A 22,705-nucleotide genomic window follows, 5' to 3' on the forward strand; every position below is an offset into this window, starting at 1 on the left:
GCCAGTGGGTCGAGGACTCTGTACTGAGTGGATTATTTGCAAACCCTGTCGATACGCAGCTGAGCCTTGTTGACTGAACTTAATATCCTATTTCGCATTTCTACGTAAGTAGGTACTTATAATGGCGTACAAATGATCAATTCCTTCACTGTTCATTTATGGAACTATTTTATTTAGTACTTAAACTAAAATTTACTGATAAACAATATCATGAATATAAAACGAACGATAAATGATTTATTCAAACACTCAAGCAGACATATTACAAGTTGTTTGACAAGTAAACTTTCCCAAAACCCTCGTAAATTCACTCAACTGGCATAATAAAAGACATGAAAAAACTTCTGAAAGCTAAATAAATCATACGCACATGCTTAATAATGTTACAGAAGAAACATGAATTCCCGATGTCGCGAGAACGTAACAAAAAGAAAAATAAAAGGACAATAAGCGATTTATGATTTTCAAAGTCAGCGTTTGACTGAATAACACCCAAAAGAAATGAAAGTATAAAAGGTAGAGTAAACTAAAAGAGAAAAAAGAGCTTTTGATCCGCCGAGGTTGATTAATCGCAACGCGTATTCATCTTTTTCGTTTAATCCTGAAAAAGACTGATACTTTTTGGGTTTCAGTAAATCTGTAAAACGGAGAAGCCTAATTGAATAAACGTTCGGAGAACTCGAAGACAATAGGAGTTTATTGCGTGGTTAGGAACGTTCCTTTTGCCTAAGTAGGATATTAAATGGAACCTGAAATTATGTGATACGAAATAGCAGCATTTCTAGCAATGGTGTGGGGTTTAGTAAGTTGGTATTTTTTGCTTTAAAATGACTTTGGCTTAAAAAGTTCTTCTCACTATCTCGTCAGTAATACCTACATTGAAATTGTCAATAACTGATACTTTATTCATAGACTTAAATTGAGCGTTGACAAAAAAGGTAAACTTATTTCTGTGACACTATTTCGTAATTTATTCAATAAACTACGAGCTCGCTGACGTCTCGGCCATCCAGTAACTATTCCCGTTGAGACTGAAGACTATTAAGTTTCTCAAGAACCCAGTCTTACTTTTACAAATTGAATCTACCAGTATATTCCAACAGAAATAGATATTCCTTTTAGAAGAAATTTGTTTGGCCGTCTTAAATGTATGACTATAGAACGGTATTATGTTCCCTTTTAAATTGGTAAAGTAAGTAAATGAAGCGTACTTTTGGGCTTCTCTTTCAAGGCTGGAATAAAATTAGTTACATTTACTATTGCGCAGTATTAAAATAGAATCGGATAATGTAAATCTCAGGGGCTATTTTATTCTCACGAAGCCATAGTCGTGCAAACATAACCTTCTATGCAAACGTAATTAAACAAACGTACTGGCTAACGTGACTCGGTACACCTTGACCATAGATCTATGAACCGATGCAACGATTCCCAAATCGATATTAAATCAGAATCGATAACGCTTGAAGTGCTTCTATGACATACATTTGCAAGATGCGCTACAGATGATTATGTAGTTACCTTCCTCTAATATCGCAGGTTTATATGTGTTCTTAACGACATCATTACTCCGGGGAGTCGCATCGTAAAAGGCTTGCTAGTAAGTACTAAGTACACTTACTTCACTTAGTCCCGTGGGAAGTCAACTGAGTTACTGCTCAACCATATGCTTTTGATTATAAATGAATTCAGAGACATCCTTGCCTTGGCATTATGACTTTGGAATAGCTAATTGCTATATTCGTGTACTTTATGATGCTGAGATAGTTAGGTTGTTGTAATTAAAACTGATTTTAATGGAGCTGTTGTAGTAGTGTTTAAGAATGAAACAGGTGGAAACCATGCGACTATTATTTCCCTCAGGTTAAATGTGGATAGTTTAAACTTTGGAGTTCATAATACTTTTTGAGTGGTACACATTGGTGGAAATCACATATTGGATGACCTCCACGTGGCAAGTTTTTTTCAAAGGTCGAAAAGAGGAGCAGTTAAAATTATGCTCGGTAAAATTGTGGAGAATCATTATAGTTCCTGTTAAACTCAAGTGCAGCCCGTCACAAAATTCTGACCAAGGTGGCACATAGCCTATCCACGCCTCGGCAACCCTCTGATACCTCACGCAACACACACTTTGTGTTCTGACGGCAAAAAGTTTGGCGCGGACTACATCTGTTGTCGTACTAACCTGATGTTGCCTAGCCTCCTGCTGCTTAAGGTATCGCAGTCGCTGCTCCTTGGCGCAGAGCAGCTGGTGCTGCGTGTCGATCTGCTGCTGCTGGCGAAGCGCCATCGCGCGCAGCTCGCCCAAAGTCAGCTCCACCCCTTCCCCCAACTGTGAACAAGACGACGTCACTGTTAATATCTTTGCGATACATTTGTTTACAAGTAAGCATGATAAAGTACAGTATACCCGTGTGTCCTGCATCGTGTGTCGCCAGTAAAGCATAAAAGTTGCTTCTACTATTTTGGATACAATAGGGTGGGATGCACCATTTACTTTAACGATAACCAAACCATAAGCAGCCGTATACATGCCGCCCATTGGTCAACTTGGCGATTTGATAACTGAAAATGGTTCGGTTATCGTTATAGGTCACTCACTGGTCACTGGTCAGGTGAAACTCACTGTAAGAAATGTTGAATGATTTGTAACCTACTTTACTAGCGTTTAAAACAAGAACCCGCTTGACGTTCTTCTCATTTCAAAAATAGACAACGTTATAAAGTTAAAAGATGTTTCTTTCACGCGATTAATAAGGTCTGCAGAAGAATAAGATAGCAAGACAATACGGAGCATCCTGTTCTACAATCTCTTTGTACTATTTGCACTACGGAAACAGAAATGAAAAACTCTCGATCACTTTTCAAAAGAGGTCTTAATTATAGAAACCGGGTTGGCACAACACTAGTACTGGCAAGAAACAAAAAACCCCTTTTGTTCCGTGGTTGCGAAGGATTGACTTTCACAGCTTTTATGTGGAAGTCTCATCGGGATCAAATGTGTGAGGAATCTGGTTACGATTGTCAATAGTATTGAACTTTATGCTGTTTGGGAATGAATTTAACTGTAATGAAAGTAGCCAGTAGTGGTGAATAGAGTCGGTAATTGTAACATGTAGGCATATTTTTAATTGCTAACTCTTATGAAAGACAATAAGACTGTCGAATTAAATACTAATGCTCTTTGAAATATTGATGTAAGAAAACTCAAAATGCCGCAGAGCGCTGAAAGAAAATTTTCTTTTTCGTAATACCTACTGATCTTCGTAGGTTTAATTTAATGACAACGCATATTAAGAAGAAAATCCCCGAGAAGGTTTATCCCCACTTTATTATCATGAAAAAGACATTGTAAGTTCACCTCGATATTGTTAAAGGGAGAACTTTAACAATTTCTCTTTTAGACATACACAATTGAAATTTTTTCTTGCTAGATATATCTACTTACATTAGTGCGACAGAATGAGGCCTCTCGTAAGTACCTAAGTAGGTAATATTGTCATGACAATGTTAATGGATCGGTATAGCATTACATTTTCAAATGTGTAATTATTTTATAGCGCTCTTCCGTCTAAGATTGTGGACGCTACCCCAAAAGAAAATACTTATTAGTTAAGTTTTTTGTTATCTAAAAAAGTTACATCTATAATTTGCTATAATAATAGCCCATTAAATAACAATAACCACCAACATTTTCCTCTCGCAAACATCGACGATCTCAATTTTCATCAGCAGAGACCAAGTTTAACATTAATTAAGGTATCCCCACAGAGTAGAAAATACAATCTAAAGCGAACACAACCCATCAGGCTTCTGTGTCTATGGTTATAACAGGTTAATCAACCACTCCTTATCCTGTTCATCGCTAAAGCCCGCTGTTCAATGCGCTCACCGATAGTTAATGTCCATTGACAACCGACGCTTTCACACACATTAAGAGTGAATTATTAGTATACGGGTTTCCTTCCAGTATTTTCCTTGCAGATAGGAACATCCGTGTGTCGTATATCTTTAGATTTAAGGGCGTGAAACTGTTTTTGCGGTTATAACTGCCTTCAGCAATCATCATTAGTTCTTAGTCGTACATTTCCGTGACAGAAATACATACATTTTATGTAAAATTTAAGTAACGATTCTGAATTTAGAGGTGAGTTCTTTAATCCCTAAGTTCATGACATTCTAAGGCTTCTATATTTTACCCAGCACTTACAATAAAAGTTCAATAAAAACATGAAAGAAGAAGAAGAAGCAAGGATCAAAGTTCGTGTCATCCTCATTTTGTATTACCTACAAGGAAAGCCCATGGGAGTCGCGTGAATACGTTGGAGTTCGACGTGTCTTGCACCTGAATCGACAAATAACTTTGCTTTTATATATTATTGATGGAAGGTAAAGAAATGAAATTACGTTGTATGGTGAGTATTTTTATTTGCCCATAATACACCCTAAAGCGTTTTATTTAACGACTAAACTCAGAACATACTCGATCGATTTCAAACTATTTGCTTTTATAATTAGAAATACATAATTTACCTTATGTAACTAAGCTATATTATCATGAAAAAATTCTCTAGAGATACAGGGAAAACCGCGGGAAGCAGACTGTATTTTATATTATTGTATTGGACAATTCACTTTCGAAATAAACAAAGCCAATATTTTTAATAACGTCACGTAGAATCAATTCAGCGAAAATCCCCTTCAGTACAAGATGAAAATTGCTACTGACTGGTACAGGTGCACCAACGAAGGTATAAAGTAGCAAGTCGTTCAGGCGCCGGGAAATAATGCACTTACAAGACTTACATATTGCAACTGACTGGAATAAAATGTACGTGGAACAACGCTAGTAGAACATGTACCCAGTTTGTTACAATTACGTAATATTTTAAGCTTCTACCCACTAAGTTGAATACTGAATTATTCTTTGTTGCTGTTTAAACTTTAAGGCTTTTTTCCAAAGGAAATAAATAAGGAAGGAGCCAATAATTTCTAAGATTACAACGCCGTAGACACAGAAAAGCTACATGTATAAACAGTATAGTTAGTTTGTAAAAGGACAACTTATAAGTTATTCAAAAGCTCAGTTCTCGTTCGTGAATGTTATGGGTATGAAGGTCTTATCGATTTCAGTGGAAAGCCTTGACATTTGATATGAACAACAATGACGTCATGAATGGAAAATATGGGACTATTTGTGAAAGGTACTATAGAACAACTACACGCTACGACAGGCAGACGTAGTTCTTCGATAAACTGAAATATTATTTTGACTTCTTCGCGCCTTCTTCCTCTATTTTCTAGCTTACTTCCAGACGTCAATGTTTTATTGATTGCAGATTTTTTTGTAAAAATTGTCTTCATATTATTATCTGCTGCTAGTAAAAGCGCAACAGTACTCGAATTTCGTGAAACAGACAGAACATAGGTTTGGTACAATACGACTGGAACTAAAAATAGAGTTAACAACACAGCATCAGTCCGCTCACATCCAGTAATTGCATTTTTGTGTACACCCCCACTACTTCCACCCTCTCCCAGGATTAGTGAGAGTGCTCAAATATGAGTGTCTTTCACAGATAGCTGTCGGCCAGCGTGTGGAGAGGCCCAACGATCTGGCTTTTAATACCGCATTAGTGGCCTACGATTGTTTGAAATTGTCTTCATAATTCAGTTGGGGTCGCCCTTTTCCATAACTCAGTATAATGTATCGCAGTGAAGGGGCGCGGCTCTTATATCTGGCATTTATTATTTTTATCATAGAACCTTTATAGTCGTTAAAGTCGTAAGCATTTGGGTGGGTAAATACGTTTCGACGGAGTAACAGTACGACCATGATATTTTGGGACGCCTGGTCATTTGACTTGGTTTCACTAGCGATATTTTTTCCAACTGTATGTAATTGTGGTCGTGACAAATTCGTCTAGCTAGATATATTCGTAAGCAACTCGAATAGACAGCACAGAAGTAGCACACAACAAGACGATTCACGGAATCCCACCGTTCATCCTGGTCTTTACGGGGAAAATATAAAATTGTTACATTTGGCCCTTTCGTATCGGAGAATTTAAGGGCGTCTGCGGGCACGATTTATATATATCTTGACACTTGTTGATAGCCTGCCCTGCCGGAGCTCTGATGTATTGGCAGAGAGATACATTGTAGGATTACTGTCAAGCCGTGAAAGGGTATTATAAAGCTGACCTCCGTTTGTATTGAAATTTGCGATGAATGGTGGGATAGCGCGATAAAAATATAAACCCAAAATGTATTTATCTTTCATTCATTTTTTATTTTATTTGCAGTTGTGAATGACTGAGGGAGGGTTGATGAGGTTGACGCGATATATTTTATTTAAAGTGGTTTGGGTTTAGTTGATAGCGGTTTTGAATACAGTTTCGAAGCTTTTTCATTAATTATGATCTACCTTTACTATTTTATTGTAGGTACTTAAGTATTCAAGTAGAAAAAAATTGTGTATCCTATAAATCCTCCTTAAATTATCCTTCAAAACTGTTTACACTAATGTTAAAATTCACAGATGTTACAGCCTCATATTCACATTAACATTTATAACGTTACATAAGAGAACAGTACGGCACATTCTTATAAAACAAAACAAAACAACGTAAATAGTCATAAATATATGGTCGTGGTAATAAAAACAGAAGCAGCCGTTGCCTTTTAATTGAATTGCAGCACTCAACAATATTTCTCCTCCATATTAGTTTATACGTAAAGAGACTATTGTAAAAATGCATAAAGAATTATTTGAAAAAGAACAACACCCTGTGTTGTTTGCTTTTAGATATTTTTGCATTTAAATGTGTCTTTATTTATGCACATAGATACTATTTTAAATTTTCTCTAGCTTAGTTAATCTGATATCATTATGTATTCATGAAAAATTAAGTTTTGTTTATGTAAGAAGAACAAAAAATACTGTGACGTTATTAGCTTTTTGTTAACAGGATTGATAAAGAGAAAATAATGTGTAGCTAGTAAATAATAAAAATCATATATGTTTTTCAGGGTTTCTGACCTCTTTTACTGCCAAATATTTCCCATTGTGCTCTCGTTACGAGATATAGAGGTTACACAAATATTAGGTCTCATAACAGAGAACTCGAATCCCGCGTATAATAATGGTTGAATAGTTTAGTAGCATATAAACGTAAGTGAATTTCTGTGTCGGTCCATTGTAAAAATGTGGACGGCGAGCGCTCCCTTACCTATGAATAATGTATTAACTGACGGATCACTAATAGTTGTTACCTATACGTTTGTTTTTTTACAAACCAACATTTTTATTGACAAGATTTGAGTGATTTACAAACGACGGACAGGGAAAACACACATGGATTTGAGATTTTTTTTCATGGTTTTGTACAGTACCAATAAAATGACAGACCAAGTTTTGCCATTAGTTCATCACCATCACACGTAAACCGTGTTAGGGTAAAGAAAAAACGATTCCTATTGTTTAACCTAATGAATAGATGCTTGGCCAATGGGAACATCGTGAGAACATCGGACAATATTTTTGAGATCATAAATAAACAATAACATGCTGCTCCAACGGAACATTTAGGTCATAAATATCTAGTTCCCACCTCTCCCCGTAACACGTCATATTCATAACGAACAATCCGCTGGGAATTACACCACAGCCAAGGCTTGGCTTGTGGATTTACTTTACCTATCTTATTTGTAACAAAATATACCGTGTATATAGGCATATTTCCATGAAATATCGTACAAACAGGAATACGTATAGCAGGTAACTAATTGATAAAAATATTTTACGCAGCCTTTTTCTACATTTATTTACCTGCGCCATATTTCTTTGAAAGCATATTCAAAATATTCTCCTTTTCATAAAGTCTAGTATGCAAGATTATAAGGTGATAAAAGCTGCTTTAAATCTCCGCAATTTTTACTCAACGAGAGAATTATCTTGGACACAGATTAAGATGAAAATAAATCCTTCTACAAAGTCCGAGTAAGTGCAATCTTTCGTAGAAACTTTTCACTTTGTGCAGTTTTGGAATTGGCAGATATTACTCAAATGGGTAGTTATCGCTCTGTGAATGGATTCTTGCTCTGGGTTAAAATAAATTGAATGAAAAGTCACGAGGTATGCTTTGAATGGAAACGTACGCACTGTACCGTATTAACATGTTCACGTGCATGAAATAACGATCAACTTCAAACAATTTGAATTCCCTTTTTTTATCAAGTTACGAAACGTTTTTGTCGCGAGAAAAAAATGTAACGCTGTTTATGTGATTTGACAGGGTGGTGATTTTATTTTCTGACATAATAAAAGTTCTTTGTATTCACGTGAAAACAAAATGGAATCAACATATTGAACATGATATTCTTACCCGAATAAAAGTGTCAACTATTTTATAACTCAGAAATAGTTTTTATAGCTCTCTTTATTCTCCACTTCACACCTTCTGGTGTACAAACAAAAGTGTCAATAAAGTACAAAATCAACAGAGAAACTACATATTTGAGTGCGTTTTCATTACGATTACGACTTCATTAACGGTTCAAAGACATGAAACTTAATTTGGTTAACTTCGTCTGTTAATTTAAGCTACTGGGTTTTAAAGTTGAAATTAAACATGAGATAAGGATGACGTCACAAACGTAATCTGACTGTAAAAGATAATCCCGTCTGCTGGGACACAGAACGACTGTGTAAACAGAAACTGTATGTATTTAGAAAGCATAACTTCGAAATCCTGGTATGTAAATATTAAATTGTACAACAATTTTGAAGAGGGTTTGTTTAGTTGAGGTTTACTAGCTTTGATTATTTTGTACTGAAACTAATTTTGAACGATACATTTAATATCGTCTTATTAAGTAAAATATATTACTTGGCACTACAAAGAAGCGAAATGTATGAAGCACCATCAACTAATCTAAGACCGTACGACCTACTAGTAAATGACCACTGAAGCAATATATAAATCTAACATACATTTTATCCTACATTATAACGAAGCTTGAACAATTTGACTAGCGAATAAATTAAGTAAAGCCATTACCAAGTAACAATTTACGTGCAAATCTGCCACTCAATACACGTCTGTTATTTCTCTAAGCATTAAATTATTGCATGTACATTCAACATGCTAACAGGGAACTGCAATCAAACTTTACTGTTGCGAAAACCAGCGTCAGAGCAAACGAAGGTGATTAAACACACCTTTAATAATTAATTGATTTAACTTTGTTGATTAACTTTTGAATAAAAGGTTAACAGATTATAAAGAACGGAGTTATCGGCTTATAGCTCTAAGTGAGAGGTTTTCAGGTGAAACAATGTTTATAAATAACGAATCTTAACCTAATAATTCTTATGACACTTAATGAAAGTAGAATAACTACTTATGCAGTAGAGGATTTAGGATATTCACTTGTCTACATATTGTAGGTAAATACAACCATACATCTGAAAGACGTAAAGCCAATAGTTTTGATGGCTAAAGCTTCGACAGCGCAGCATAGCCTAGTCTAAAGAGGCTTTCGTTAGGCATAGGGATTATTCCAGGGTTATGATAGCTCTACTAACTCTGTATGTCAGGAGTTCCCTAAAAGCTCTGTTTGTTAGCAAATTGGATTACATTTCCGAAGAAGGTAGAATATGCGCTTATCGATGTAGATACCTACATGTATTTATGCAAAACTGAGTATTTTTTTCACATAATTTCGTCCTTTGCGTCCCATACTCCGGATGAAAAGATTCCCTTTAAGCGTCCCCAAAATACCAACTATCCCCGAGCAAAAATTCTTCACCACTATTTCCTCGTAAAATCGAACCTTACAAACAACCTTTCGCATGTAAAACATCTGCGAGGATTATTCCAAATTGGTCCTGTGCTATAGTTCAGAAATGCAGCTTTCCTTGCATTACGAGTGCCGTTTGAAAGGCAATGCTAGCTCTTACAAATTAATTACTCGCTTAGAGCAAAACTGCTGCTTTCCACAGTCTAATTCAGTTGGTAATGACCCTTGTGGAAACCAGCTCCGCTCTGCTATAACGCAATGGCGGTTTACACGTGTTTTAATTTCCAAATGTAATTAAATAGCAACAAGAATGTGTAAGTACCGTTATACAGGATTTATGTTACCAAAATAATATTTTGGTTGTTTGTTTTTAGGGTTTACAGTCGGTGTAGACAAGACAAATAATTTAAAGAAATAAATTATAAAAGTCAATTCAGGTTTAACACTTCAAATAACTTCATACAGGTCAATGACACCATGCAACAGAAAATTGGTCTTATTGTTTACTTTTCATAAAACAAAAATGCATTAATTATTCATTAAAAGTTAAGCTTTCACTAACATTTGGCTCACGAACTAAAAACTAAAATAGATTAATGACACTTCAACTTTGAATAGCAAATATTTAACCTTACGTAAATCGCATTCATGTTGACTAATTAAACGTAGACTTTAATAAAGTTAAAATCAACGTACAAAAACCCCTGTTCAGAAGGTAATTAAAGCTATTGAGTGGACGAGCGTGTAAGTGAGGAGGCAAAGAACCTTCTCTCTAATGAATAATACATAGAACCGTGTGAGTTCGCCCTTAGACGGGAAAAGTATGGCGCAAACTATAAACTTTAATTGAGCCAATAAATATTAGCGCGAAGTGTTATTATACGACCAAGTAATGTCGCGTAAAAATAAATTATCGTTTACAACAAGAAAAACGCGGTCATTAACTAGAATTATTATAGACATCTCTCTTGTAATGTGCTAAAGAATTTATATTTTGTTTATTTAAGAGGGCTGTTACATAACCAAATGGGCTAGACAATGAACGATATTTTGAAGTCGAATTATCTTTCTTAATTTCGCTATAGCTTAACACTCGCACCACGAATGAATCACAATACGGACTCGGCAAGGATCATTGGTTTCATGAATTTATTTGTTGTTCTACACGGTTCGTGAAAAAAATACACAAACATTCAACTGTAACATTTCGAATGATAGAAAAAACAAAGTTCCCATTCAACTTCATTCGTAAAAAGTTGCTATCGATTTTTATAACAACTACGTATTCAAGCGTGAAAAAGTTTTTCCTTGAATGACGTTCGCATTTTTTTCCGCTTAACGTGTCCATTCATGTGAGAATTTCATTTATGAGGTCTAATATATACGCAGAATGTTTCTACAAAGCTATGCGGATTGCGAATTGAGCGATGAATAATAGACTATCTACTGACTAGTCCCTCGGCTCTAAGGGAGATGAATGAATATTGTTAGATTTGGATATCATATCAAGATGGGATTTCCTATTCATTTGTAACTACACGCTACACTGCGTTGGGGTCACATTGCATATTGATTACATTGATTGAGGAAGCCTTGGCATTGCCAACATATTATTTTCAAGATGGTAAAGAAATACCATTTTTATTAATATACTAGGTGTTTACGGTTTCACCCTTTCCCTTAGAAAACTACTTTCCGTACCTGGATCAAAGGCAGCTTTTATGTCTCTCTTTTGTATAAACTATGTTACTGACATGTTTGATCAAAATCCGTTCAGCCTTTTGTGCGTGAACAAGTAATAAACATTCTCACCTATATAATATTAACGTGATAAACTTTCTCATTATAGTTTAATTCCTTCAAAACCGCGGCGCATAAAATAATAACAGCAGCTAACGGAATTAAACCTTAACAAAACTTGGTACAAAATGGCTTTATGTTTCAGTAGGTGCGTACATTAAATTCTGATTAATATTTATAGCGGCGCGCTACGTGAGGACGGGAACTTTATCAATTAATTTTCTCACCACCCCTTACTAATATGCAAAAACTCTTGTGTACGTTTTAATTATACAGTTGTTAGTTTTGACGTGAGGTTCAAAGACTTTGGTACAACGCCCCTATGTTTAGTTAGAAGCTTTTTAGAGATTAGTTAATGACCACGTTAGTTAACGCAAACACTTTTTGTTGCGGTACATAAATATATATATTTTTTACATTACACTTTTTTTTTGTTTTTGATACATAAAAAACGACTAGTTGCATCGGTGTCAAGCTATTTGGTTTTGGCACTTGCGCAGATGGCTAACAAGGCCTATACGGGAGCGACTTTCAAAGAAAAACCTATCCCAAGGATATTATTTTACATCTTAAATCTGATTCTTGTCATCTACATAAGTAAACGTATGTAGTAAGAAATGTTAGGGATAATCGATTTATTATCATAGTTTATTATTTTTGACGCTATTGAATAAAGAAAACAATACCCAACTGCACAGGTTTACTAGAGAAGCATGCAAGCATACTCGCAATCCTCTTTTACACTCAAAAGCTTACTTACACAAACATGTTATTCATATTAATGCTCTTAATAGTGCTGTATTTTTTGATTGTGAACTTTCCTTTGCTCATGCAAGTAACTAACCGGCTTTACTGAGAACACTCTTACCTACATACGCTTGTTGTGGTTACTGGTTAACAAGAAATATGTGAAATAACTTAAATACTGTCGGAATACATTTTAATGGTAAATAGGTAACAAGGAATGTGGAATCTATTAAGTAATTATAATAAACTAAGCTTGATTGATTTATTACTTTTAAGCAAAAAATATTTTTAAGTTACGTCCTAACCATTATTAATTTTCAAAATATTAACTAGGATAAATTGCTAAACTTTTGAAAGCTTAATATTATCTTTTAAGAATAAAAAATTACTAATTAGATTTCCGAAACAAAAAAGAAGTACTAGGAGCGCATAAATTAGAAGATGCAACATGTTCTGTTCCGTAGCTTCGTTATTTCTCTCGGAACTCCATTCAAATAATTGTATTAAAATTATTACGCTGCAAATTGTTGTTTTAATTACGAAGTCAAAGCTATGAAACTACTATTAATTTACTTTTGGGAACATGTTATATTTAAACAACGTTTTGAGTGCATTTTAGTTCTCCATACGTTAAATCAAAACTAAAGTGTACCGCTATGAATATTTCACTATAAATTGTAATTTCCATTTGCACGTGCAAGCCCCTATATGTAAATAAAACCACATTAGTATTTCTCATATACAAAGACCAAACATGAAATAGGTACCTTTAGTATGTCACATATAAAATAGACCACCATGCAAGATTGCAAAATATTTCAGAACATTAATTTTCTTCAAGTTTCTTACGTACAAAATATTCGTGACAGACATAATTCAACGTCTATTTATAAATTTAATTTGATTACGCCTGACTTAATTAAATTAAATTTACAAACAGAGGTCGGATTTTGTCACAATGTACTACAGAGTTGACCTAAACGTGCACAGTATGATCGATAGAGCAACTTGGATAATCATGAGCGTCATTAATCACACAACACCTGACATTGAGCTAACTTGATTTAAGTGATAAACTCAGTAACTAAGACACAGATATACAGCCAGAAACTGTTAATTAATTTTGTAATTCGTTCGTTACTACATTATTTCAGTAAAAACAAAAGACACCAACTAAGGGTTCGTCATGAAATATGAGAATGATTCAACCTTTTTGTGGCAACAGACGACAGTCTTAATTTGTGAAGCCTAATTGTGGTTACTCCCCAAAATTTAATAGACGAAAAAAATACATCGGAATTTCTCCGCGAAGTATTCAAATATTTTTGTTCACTAATTACATTTAAATTACCTTTATAAAATTTGCTAACGAAACTGTTCTTATTAAGAACTTCTCTCTGAAACATCGGTTTGCTCAGACGTAAACCTTCACGGTGATACTCATACATATCATGAAAAATTAAATGACCATTGAAGTACGCCATGCTTCAAATGTCGGTCAAGGTGACATTCATGGGGGTTGTAACTCATAACACGAAAGGTCAAACTGGCATGCGGTAAACTAACTTACCATATTACTTTCCATTTTTGTGGTAAAATAACAGGGGAATTTTATTCGGACGTCCATAGTCCTGTCATTTCCATGAAACAAAGCTAATCCCTCTAGGGTTAATTCGGATCGAAACTAGAATTAACCAAATACCTAAATAATGTATGGCCACTCGTGAAGTTGGCCAAAGTAATTAGTGCACTAATAAACCAAAACAGACAGGGATTAATTAAACCGAATGTGCTATTACATTAATTAGCAAATGTGAGTGTTCGATTCTGTGTTTGTAATTAAGAATGGAATCAGTTTCAATCTATTGTAGTTTTATTGGCTGATAATTGGGTCGCCAATTACTTATAATAAACACCTGTGATTCACTATTTATAGTTAATACTGAAAGCATGCATGAGAATAGTGAGTTAATGGACTAGTAAGACTCAAAAATTTAAAGGTAAAATAGATTACATATCGTCAATTTCTCTACTCCATTAGATTTCTAGAATTTCCACATTCGGCTTTGCATAAACTAAAGCGTATTTGGTCATCTAACGCATTGTTATTCTATTGTTCTACCTCTAGCAAACACTATGAGAGCGCGGATAATAGGTACTGTTGGTAAACAAAAGCCATAACGTAAAAAGTTCATATTGCAACTGACAGCAATGGCCAGTATTTACAAAAAAATAAAAAAAGAGTTTCCATTACTGTGGAGTTTACTGAAAAACAATTGGTCATTTTTGGCCTTTGTACCTCGCTTGATTGTAAAAAAGTTTAATTTTGGAACATTATTTCGTGCATATGACACTTCCAGTAAAATGATAAACTCTATGGTTTTTATTGCCAACAGTCATTTTGTTTGTACACAGGAACATAAAATACAAGTTGTAATTGAATTGGTATTGTTTTAGACCGGTTAAATGGAGCCGACATTGATTTACTATGCCAACCGCACCTGTATCCCTGTCGTGCATAATAAACTTGTTTTATTTCTACAAAAATCAATACGAGAATGTTTACAAGTTACGCTTAATGTTTTGGAATACGAACGAGGAGACTGGAGCAATATTGCATATGAGTCGCACACATGCATACGAAATCGTTCATCATTTACGTATCGGAGAACGCTAGTACACACACATGTGCACAATTGAGAACACTTTAGAAAAGTACTAATGCGAATATAAATCTGTTTGGTTTATCTGTCTTACATATTTTCAACTGAGGTTTAAGCACTTGGTGGCTTGGTAGTTTCATTATTTATTTACTACGCATGAAAATTGACCCGTAACGCGTCTGTTAAAAGTTAGTACCCAGCTGTAAAACTAAAAAAGATTACCTTCAAACATCTACTGGTTTTATAACATAATTCAACATAATCTCATGTATACCTAACAACAAAACACAAGATAACAATGACCAACACAAGTCACGTTGCCCCCAGAGAATCGAGAATCCGTGTCAGTCGGCCTGTCCACTATTGACCTTAAGCCTGCACTAGACTTACATCTCCGGGGAACACCGCCATAATTATTCCCCGAATCGGATTAATGACACGTATGTTCACAGAGCGCTGACCATCCTGGTAATAAGCATTTAGAACACAGTTACGACACTCCAGGGAAGTAATGTTTATTTGCAACCGCAGAAAATATTTTTTTGCTTTATTTTCTCCAATCCATCCAAGTGGTGAACGCCGTAAAGGAAGGAATGCGATGACACATAAATGGTGTTGTACTTAAAATAAATGGCATGACATGACCCGTTTGTTTATGTGGACAGAAATACACTGTTTTGAAACAATGTTGGAAATATACAGAACTTTTTGTACTTTAAATTTTAATCATATTCTGGTTACACTAAATACAGACTTATAAATAAGTAGTATAAAGTCTAGTTCTTGTTCTACGCAGCAATCTAACAAGGTCAGGATTTATTACATAGAGATAGTTACAGGACGCTGAGTGACATAACCAACGAAAGTAAATTAAACGGTATCTCTGTCACAGAACAAGAACTTTGTCACCGCTTGTTTGTAAGTTTCATAATTAATTTTGATACCTTGGCTAAGAACTCTGTTTTCGAAATGGATATTAAATAAAACTCCTACCTACTTATAAAGATATAAATTGGTCCATTGTAGACTACATCTAGACAGAGTACTCATGATTAACAATGGTCGTGATAAAATATCATTGCGAGTGCCAATAACCACATCTGTAGTCCCCTCAGATTGTCCTGAGCCATTTGCTGGGCCCATAACTTTACTCGCACCACTGGCCCCAACTTACTACTCCAAGAAATATGTTCTAAGGTGAATGAACTTATGTAATGTCTTTCGGTGAAATGGTCGGGATGGAAATCGGAATTTATGTTTCTTTAATGTGCTTGTAGGAAACGTAAAACTGTGATGAAGTTGACATTGTAAGGAATTTAATTACATTTACTTTATATTAAATGAGAAACTTAATTTTTAATACTGTTTAAATTGTTGTTAAACCCGTATTCATCCACTTTGACACATTTCAGAATTCTGAAAGGCAAACCGTAATTACATCTTTGCGATGTCTATGAAATGACTCAAGGATAGGGATATAAATAGGTCATTGTTATTAAGGCATGTCCGTCCAATTACGATGAAACAGGGATGGGCAGGGAATATGTAAACCTGCAGCTTTAGTAATTACTGGCGTATTCTTTCCATACATAGCACATGTGTGGCTGGTGCTGCAATATCTCGAGCAACAATAGGGCGGCCCTGGCTCGCCACTTCAGCCTGTTTTGTTCCACTCTCATTCTTCTGGTTGACGTTATTACTTGCCCTATTGTCTTCCACGGCCTTTGCAACATGTGAAAAATAAAGCATTGTATGCTTCAAGTTGGATCGCGACCCGACCCGCCCAAGAACCTTCCATAAAACGCCCGTCTATGTCATCAAAGTCACAACGGAGTGAATGTAATTTTCTTTTAGTTTAAGACTTCTAAACTTTACAAGGTCCATCGCGAAAGCCAAGTAGCGTTCAATAAAAAGCGACATCTAAAAGCCCTATTGCGGACATTCTTTGGCCGCGAGCACTGAGGCATCCCGACACTTTTCTGCACTTAGCCTCGGATACATACGTCTCAGTATGGCGGACCACTATGTGACCGCAATTCGTTGCGGGAAAAATGAGAACGCTTTTATTGTCAAGAAAATAAATTGCGATAAAAGCGCGTCTCGCGTCTAGCAGTTTGCGCCAGAGGAACAAAGCCTACGAAGCCCTTGTTGGTTACAATTACGGAAACCTTAATACGCCGGACGACTGCCAACGAATTTATGGCGCGCCTTACTTTTTTACCAATTCATTAACGTTCTTGTTTAGAATAAGATTTTCTGCACTAATGGGACGACCATTTTATGCGGTAACGATGCAATAAATATTTCTGAACGCAAATGAATGCTACACTAGTTTTTCCGAGACTGAAAAAGGTTATGTAACTCGGTTATCTTAGCCGCCGAGCTCTGGCGGTGGTTTTAATAAATTAAGTTGTCGGAGTGATGCAAGTTTGAAACTTCTTCTACCTTTGCGTTATCTTCGTCATGGCTAAGATCTACTATCTTTTCAGTAAGTAATTGCTTGTCCTCAGACATCATCTTACTCAATTTATTAAGGCTCAGCTGGAAGACATTATTTATCTGAAGTCTGGAGTTGTTTAAATTGAAATTGATTATCAGCAAAATTTTATGAAGTAAATATTTCAGCCGCAATCTGTGCTACAAAAAGTTCTGCAAAATAATGTATATTAAAAGAAAGATTAATTATTCAAACAGTGAAAGTAGACATGAATATTTTATGAATTTTTCCTCGACCCTTGTTTCGTTTTTGACAAATAATGTATTTTGATAGATTGCCCGAACTATCAGGCCGTAAAATCGAAATAGGTTACATGAAAATATCCAATCTTTTCCTAGTTACATTTTTTATTTACGGAAAATGGTTATCTACCTATTAATTTCGTTAAGTCGACATTTTTAAAGTGTATAAAACATTTAGATAGTAAGCAGAAACTTCTAACTGTACCTATTTCTCCCTAAGGATGTGAACAAAACCTAGATGAGATTACATTTAGGCAATTTTTTTATAATAAAGTTATACTTATTCCCAGGGCTGGATATAAACGAAATCTGTAGTACACTAACTAGTCAACAAGTCACGTACTATAAGTCCCTTAGGCACCGACGTAAAGGCGGCGTCTGTATTCACAAGTCCAGAATTCGGAAAACTCGCTACTTCTAAGCGTACAACAACAGTAGAAACTTTTGCTAAAATAGGAAACTTGAAGTTGGTGTTTAGCATGACTAAGCTACATAAACTGGATTTGAATGGCGCCTCGAGAAAGCTAACATCGAGCAAAATGACCAAAAGGATCTTAAGGATAATCGCCAAGAATATAAAGCACAAAACGACAACCACATATTTCGATAATATCTAAGTAAATGATATCGCTACAAAACATGAAAAGAAAAAGAAAGAGAGCAATAATTGCTCAATCATCAAAATTCATGCCGTGAAAAATTGCTTCAATGATTATACCGAAAAGTAGGGAAGTAACTCAACCAAAATAAAAGTTGCTTGATAAGCATCGAAAACTTTTGCCGATAAAAGAAAATTGCTTAAGTTTATCCATACACAGTACTTTGTATAATAGCAATAAAACATTATAGGAATTATTGGAACTTGTTGATCGAAAATATCGGAGTGAAAACAGAATGAAATTTAAAACCTTTTGATAAAATGTCCGCAGTTTTTCCTGTGATTATTATGAGAAGCTGCAAAATTGGATTCAGTTTCTCGTTAGTATTAATCTGTAGAAGCTTCCATTCGTTTTTGGTTACATGGCATTGGTTAAATTTATATTTACAGTGGCTATTAATTACTCCGGGAAGATTAATTTTGGATAGAGAATAATTTAGTAGATTAATTTATTGTAATTTAAATAACGGTTTGGATTAACAAGTGTTCTAAAAGTTTTCGCTCAACTATCAGATGAATTTTATCTTGAACTAACTTTGATTTATGGTCGTGGTTTTGATTTCTTGCCGCCGGGTATCTGGATTAGAAACCTTTTAAGTCGTAATCAGACTTAAGTTTAAGTAACAGTGTAATTTATATAGACTTCGAGTCTTTAAAACGTCCTGGGCCTAGAAATATTTTAGTTTTCGATTCGATAGGGTAGATTTATTTAGGTATATATCAGGTTTTTAGACTATCGTATTTTTCGTGTATCTGCGTTTACTTTATAAGTACTATATAATTAATAGGTACTTTATTTATAGGTAATAAATTATTTCAATATTAATTAGTGAATATTACATTTTCGCATATTGCTCATAAAATTACCGATATGAGTCAGTTCTCAGTATCGGCTCAAACCCATATAAGGGTCAATTCCCACTGAGAGAGCAGCGGCCGGCAGCGGCCGTAAGAGCACGGACAATGTAAGAGCGAGGCGCGGCGCGTGGCGCCGCGCGGCCCGCCGCGCTCGCGCTCAATCCCTTGCATTTACGGCCGCTGCCGGCCGCTGCTCTTTCAGTGGGGATTGACCCTTAATTGAAGCTACCGGATTTGTATTAACGTTTTCGCCAACATATGTTGAATTCCATTTTGTTTGATATCTGTACAAAAGTCGTATTTACTGTTCACGTAATAAATTACAATTTACATATTGTAATATTGTACCGTAACAATATCTACAGAGGTCATTGAACCCTGAGGACCTACCTAATATTGTGAAGTTCAGGCTAAAAAAAGAACGCGCTCATTTTTATTTTATGATATGGACTAGACTATGCCAAGCTTACCTTCTGAATAAAATATCATGTACCCGAATATTAATAGATTTTATTCCGGCTCAGCGTAACTTGTTGGTTGCAATTAGTGGTCAATCTCAGACTACTTTAGGTAAGTAGTAAGCATTTATTGCACTCGATAAAACGGTCGATTAGCTACCGATTCTATAAAGTAAACCGTTAAAAGGCGATGAAGTGTTTATCTATCTAAGAGGACATTAGTATGCTCCTGCTTTCTCGTAAGAGCCGCCTTTTTCTGAAGCGTTTCAATAAAATTTTACACCTTGTAATTACTGAGGTATCTACTTCTTTCAATGTAGTGGTGATTCCGTATAAACATTGAAAGAGGTTTTTATTAGACATGAGTAGAAGTTGAAAATACCTACGGGTAGGCTCATTTCTGCTTCAAATAAAAAGAACATTGGTTTCATTAACATTAACGATTTTAATCTGAACTTTCTCCACTAGTAGTGAATATTGAATACCATTCTGGTGGTTTGCAAGTACCCACAGAAATAAAGGTATTTCTACAAACAACGTGGATGCGTGAATTTGGTCTGAAACGATTTTAAAATTACAATATTATTAATATCCTAGATAGGCACCAAAGTATTTGAGTATGTATGTTCTAAATTATAGGGTTTCAAACCCTATAATTTAGAACACAGTTCTAACTGCGCTAACAGAGCCACTGTTTTCCTAAAGCACTACTCATAGGCACATTTAACGTAAGTGTAAATTATTTATTCAGAAAATAAGACTAAAAAAAGACCCTAACAAAAATAAAAGAGTTGCGTTAAACCTCAACCTTATTCATAAGCCATAAACCGCGCTTACTAAACTACTTTCCTCCTTCACTATGGATTAGCCACCTGACGAAGCGCGCCGAAGAGTTCCGAAGTGCCACGAAGCAGGCGCATTACAATCTCAGGATTTAGCAGTTCAAGTACCGCTTTGTAATTTGCGGTTGGCAAAGCTGTGAAGGCTGAAAGCCTCGTAATAAGGTAAAGCAAGTCATATGTGTACCTACGTAGGTACTTAAGTAATGCGGAAACATTTTGAAGATTCGCCTTTGTGTGACGTAGATGTGACAATGTTAGCGATTTTTACGGCATTGTGTTAAAATTGCAAAGAATAGTCTTAGAAAAAGATAAAAGGTTTATAGGTACCTATATCCTTTATGACTGGAATTGATTGAGTTTTGACACACTAAAACAAAAGGATTATTTACTAACTAGACTATGTAAGTATATATAATAAGTAATGCCACATAGTTCAGTTCAGATAAAAATATTATCGAGATAAAAACAGCTACCATTTTCTACTTGGATATTCATGAAAGCAAGGAAGAAGATGTCAGCATCGTTCCTCGTGGCGGTTTAGTAAGACCGTGTTCGTTCATTTGTTTTATATCTTTTATTTTTCAAACAACATGAAGGGACGTCCCGTGACTTGTCAGTGAATCATTAGTCAGTTAAAATGCCAGTGAAAAGTTCTTGTTAAAAGTATTTAATTTACACCGTATTTTTCCTTTTCATCCAATCATGTGCCCACTACATAGTATTGCCTATGGTAGTTATAACAATAAACAAAAACCGGCCAAGTGCGAGTCGGACTCGTGCACGAAGGGTTCCGTAAATTACAGTAAAATCAACCTATCTCAAAAACTATAAGAGATACTTTGATCAAACCAAAAATCGTTGAAAGAGTTAATTAGCATGCATCACCTCTATTTTTTTTAGAATTTTATACCCCGTAGTTATAAAAATAGAGGGGGGGGGACATACTTTTTACGACTTTGAGAGCTGATATCTCAAAAACCGTTCACTTTAAGAAAAATGTTTTTTAGAAAACTTTATATCATTTTAAAAGACCTTTCCATTGATACCCCACACGGGTATGTACATCGAAAAAAAAAATTTCATCCCTCAGTTACATGTATGGGGGGCCCCACCCCCAATTCTTTTTTTTACTATTTAGTGTCATATTTTTGTAGCGGTTCATACAACACATATTCCCATCAAATTTCATCACTGTAGTACTTATAGTTTCCGAGTAAATCGGCTGTGACAGACGGACAGACGGACAGACGGACAGACGGACAGACGGACAGACGGACATGACGAAACTATAAGGGTTCCGTTTTTGCCATTTTGGCTACGGAACCCTAAAAACACTTGAAATCTTCATCCTCTTCAGCCTTTTTGCTGTCCCACTGCTGGGCACAGGCCTCCTCTCATATGGACCCACATCATGAATAGAGCTTAACGTAATATAATATTTTGAAATTACAACTCAATCCATTACTTACATCAAAAATAGGTACAAACCATTCCATATGCAGAACATAATCTAACATGGAACTATTTCCGACCACGCGTGGGTGTAGTAGGTTCCAAGTGATAAATTATTAACTTCCAGGTCGCTAAGTAGATCGTATGCCGAAAATAGTGCGGCTACAATATGTATGACAGTGGGCTATATCTCATCTTCAACCCTTACCCGTAGTGGGGTGTTATGAGATGGCTGTTTCGTGTAAGTCAGCTGACTGAGAAATAGTAATAGCTTTTGTGAGCAATAACTGTGTTACATGCAATGGCAGGAAAGTTTGGCAAATATCATTGTTGAAATAATATTGATGTGAAAATGAAAAGGACTGCTGGAAAGCGTTTTGAATTTTGTTTATTGGATCATTCTAATAAATCACAGATGTTAAGCTTGTTTTCCAAAAACAACTTACAAAATAGAGTTAAGTCTAGCTTCTAAGGATACTAATCCAGTTTGTACCAGTTTATTTATGATCCCTAAACTCCAGTCGAAAACTTCGGCGATTTCAATTCAATGGAATTATCTGAAATAGCGAGTTTGCTCTTCCTAGGAAAACAAGAAGGAACTTAGTTTTTGATATATTGCTGGTTACCAGCTGGTCAACGAGTTGTTCGTGTTTCGAAGATTAAACTGGCTTTGTGTTAACGAGA

The 22,705-nt window shown here is 35.3% G+C and overlaps 1 protein-coding gene across 11 annotated transcripts in view; it reads right to left on the reverse strand.

Annotated features, from left to right (window-relative positions):
- The window catches only part of LOC110378740 (apoptosis-stimulating of p53 protein 1), a 262,519-nt gene that overhangs the window by 64,200 nt on the left and 175,614 nt on the right, over positions 1-22,705 (reverse strand). For all 11 annotated transcript variants that reach the window (XM_064038435.1, XM_064038434.1, XM_064038439.1 and 8 more), the window contains one exon: positions 2,186-2,332. In XM_064038435.1, coding sequence (XP_063894505.1) covers positions 2,186-2,332 — 147 coding nt within the window. The remainder of the gene's footprint in view (positions 1-2,185; positions 2,333-22,705) is intronic.

Source organism: Helicoverpa armigera, chromosome 16 (genome assembly GCF_030705265.1).
Source record: "Helicoverpa armigera isolate CAAS_96S chromosome 16, ASM3070526v1, whole genome shotgun sequence".
Classification (NCBI taxonomy): Eukaryota; Metazoa; Arthropoda; class Insecta; order Lepidoptera; family Noctuidae; genus Helicoverpa; species Helicoverpa armigera.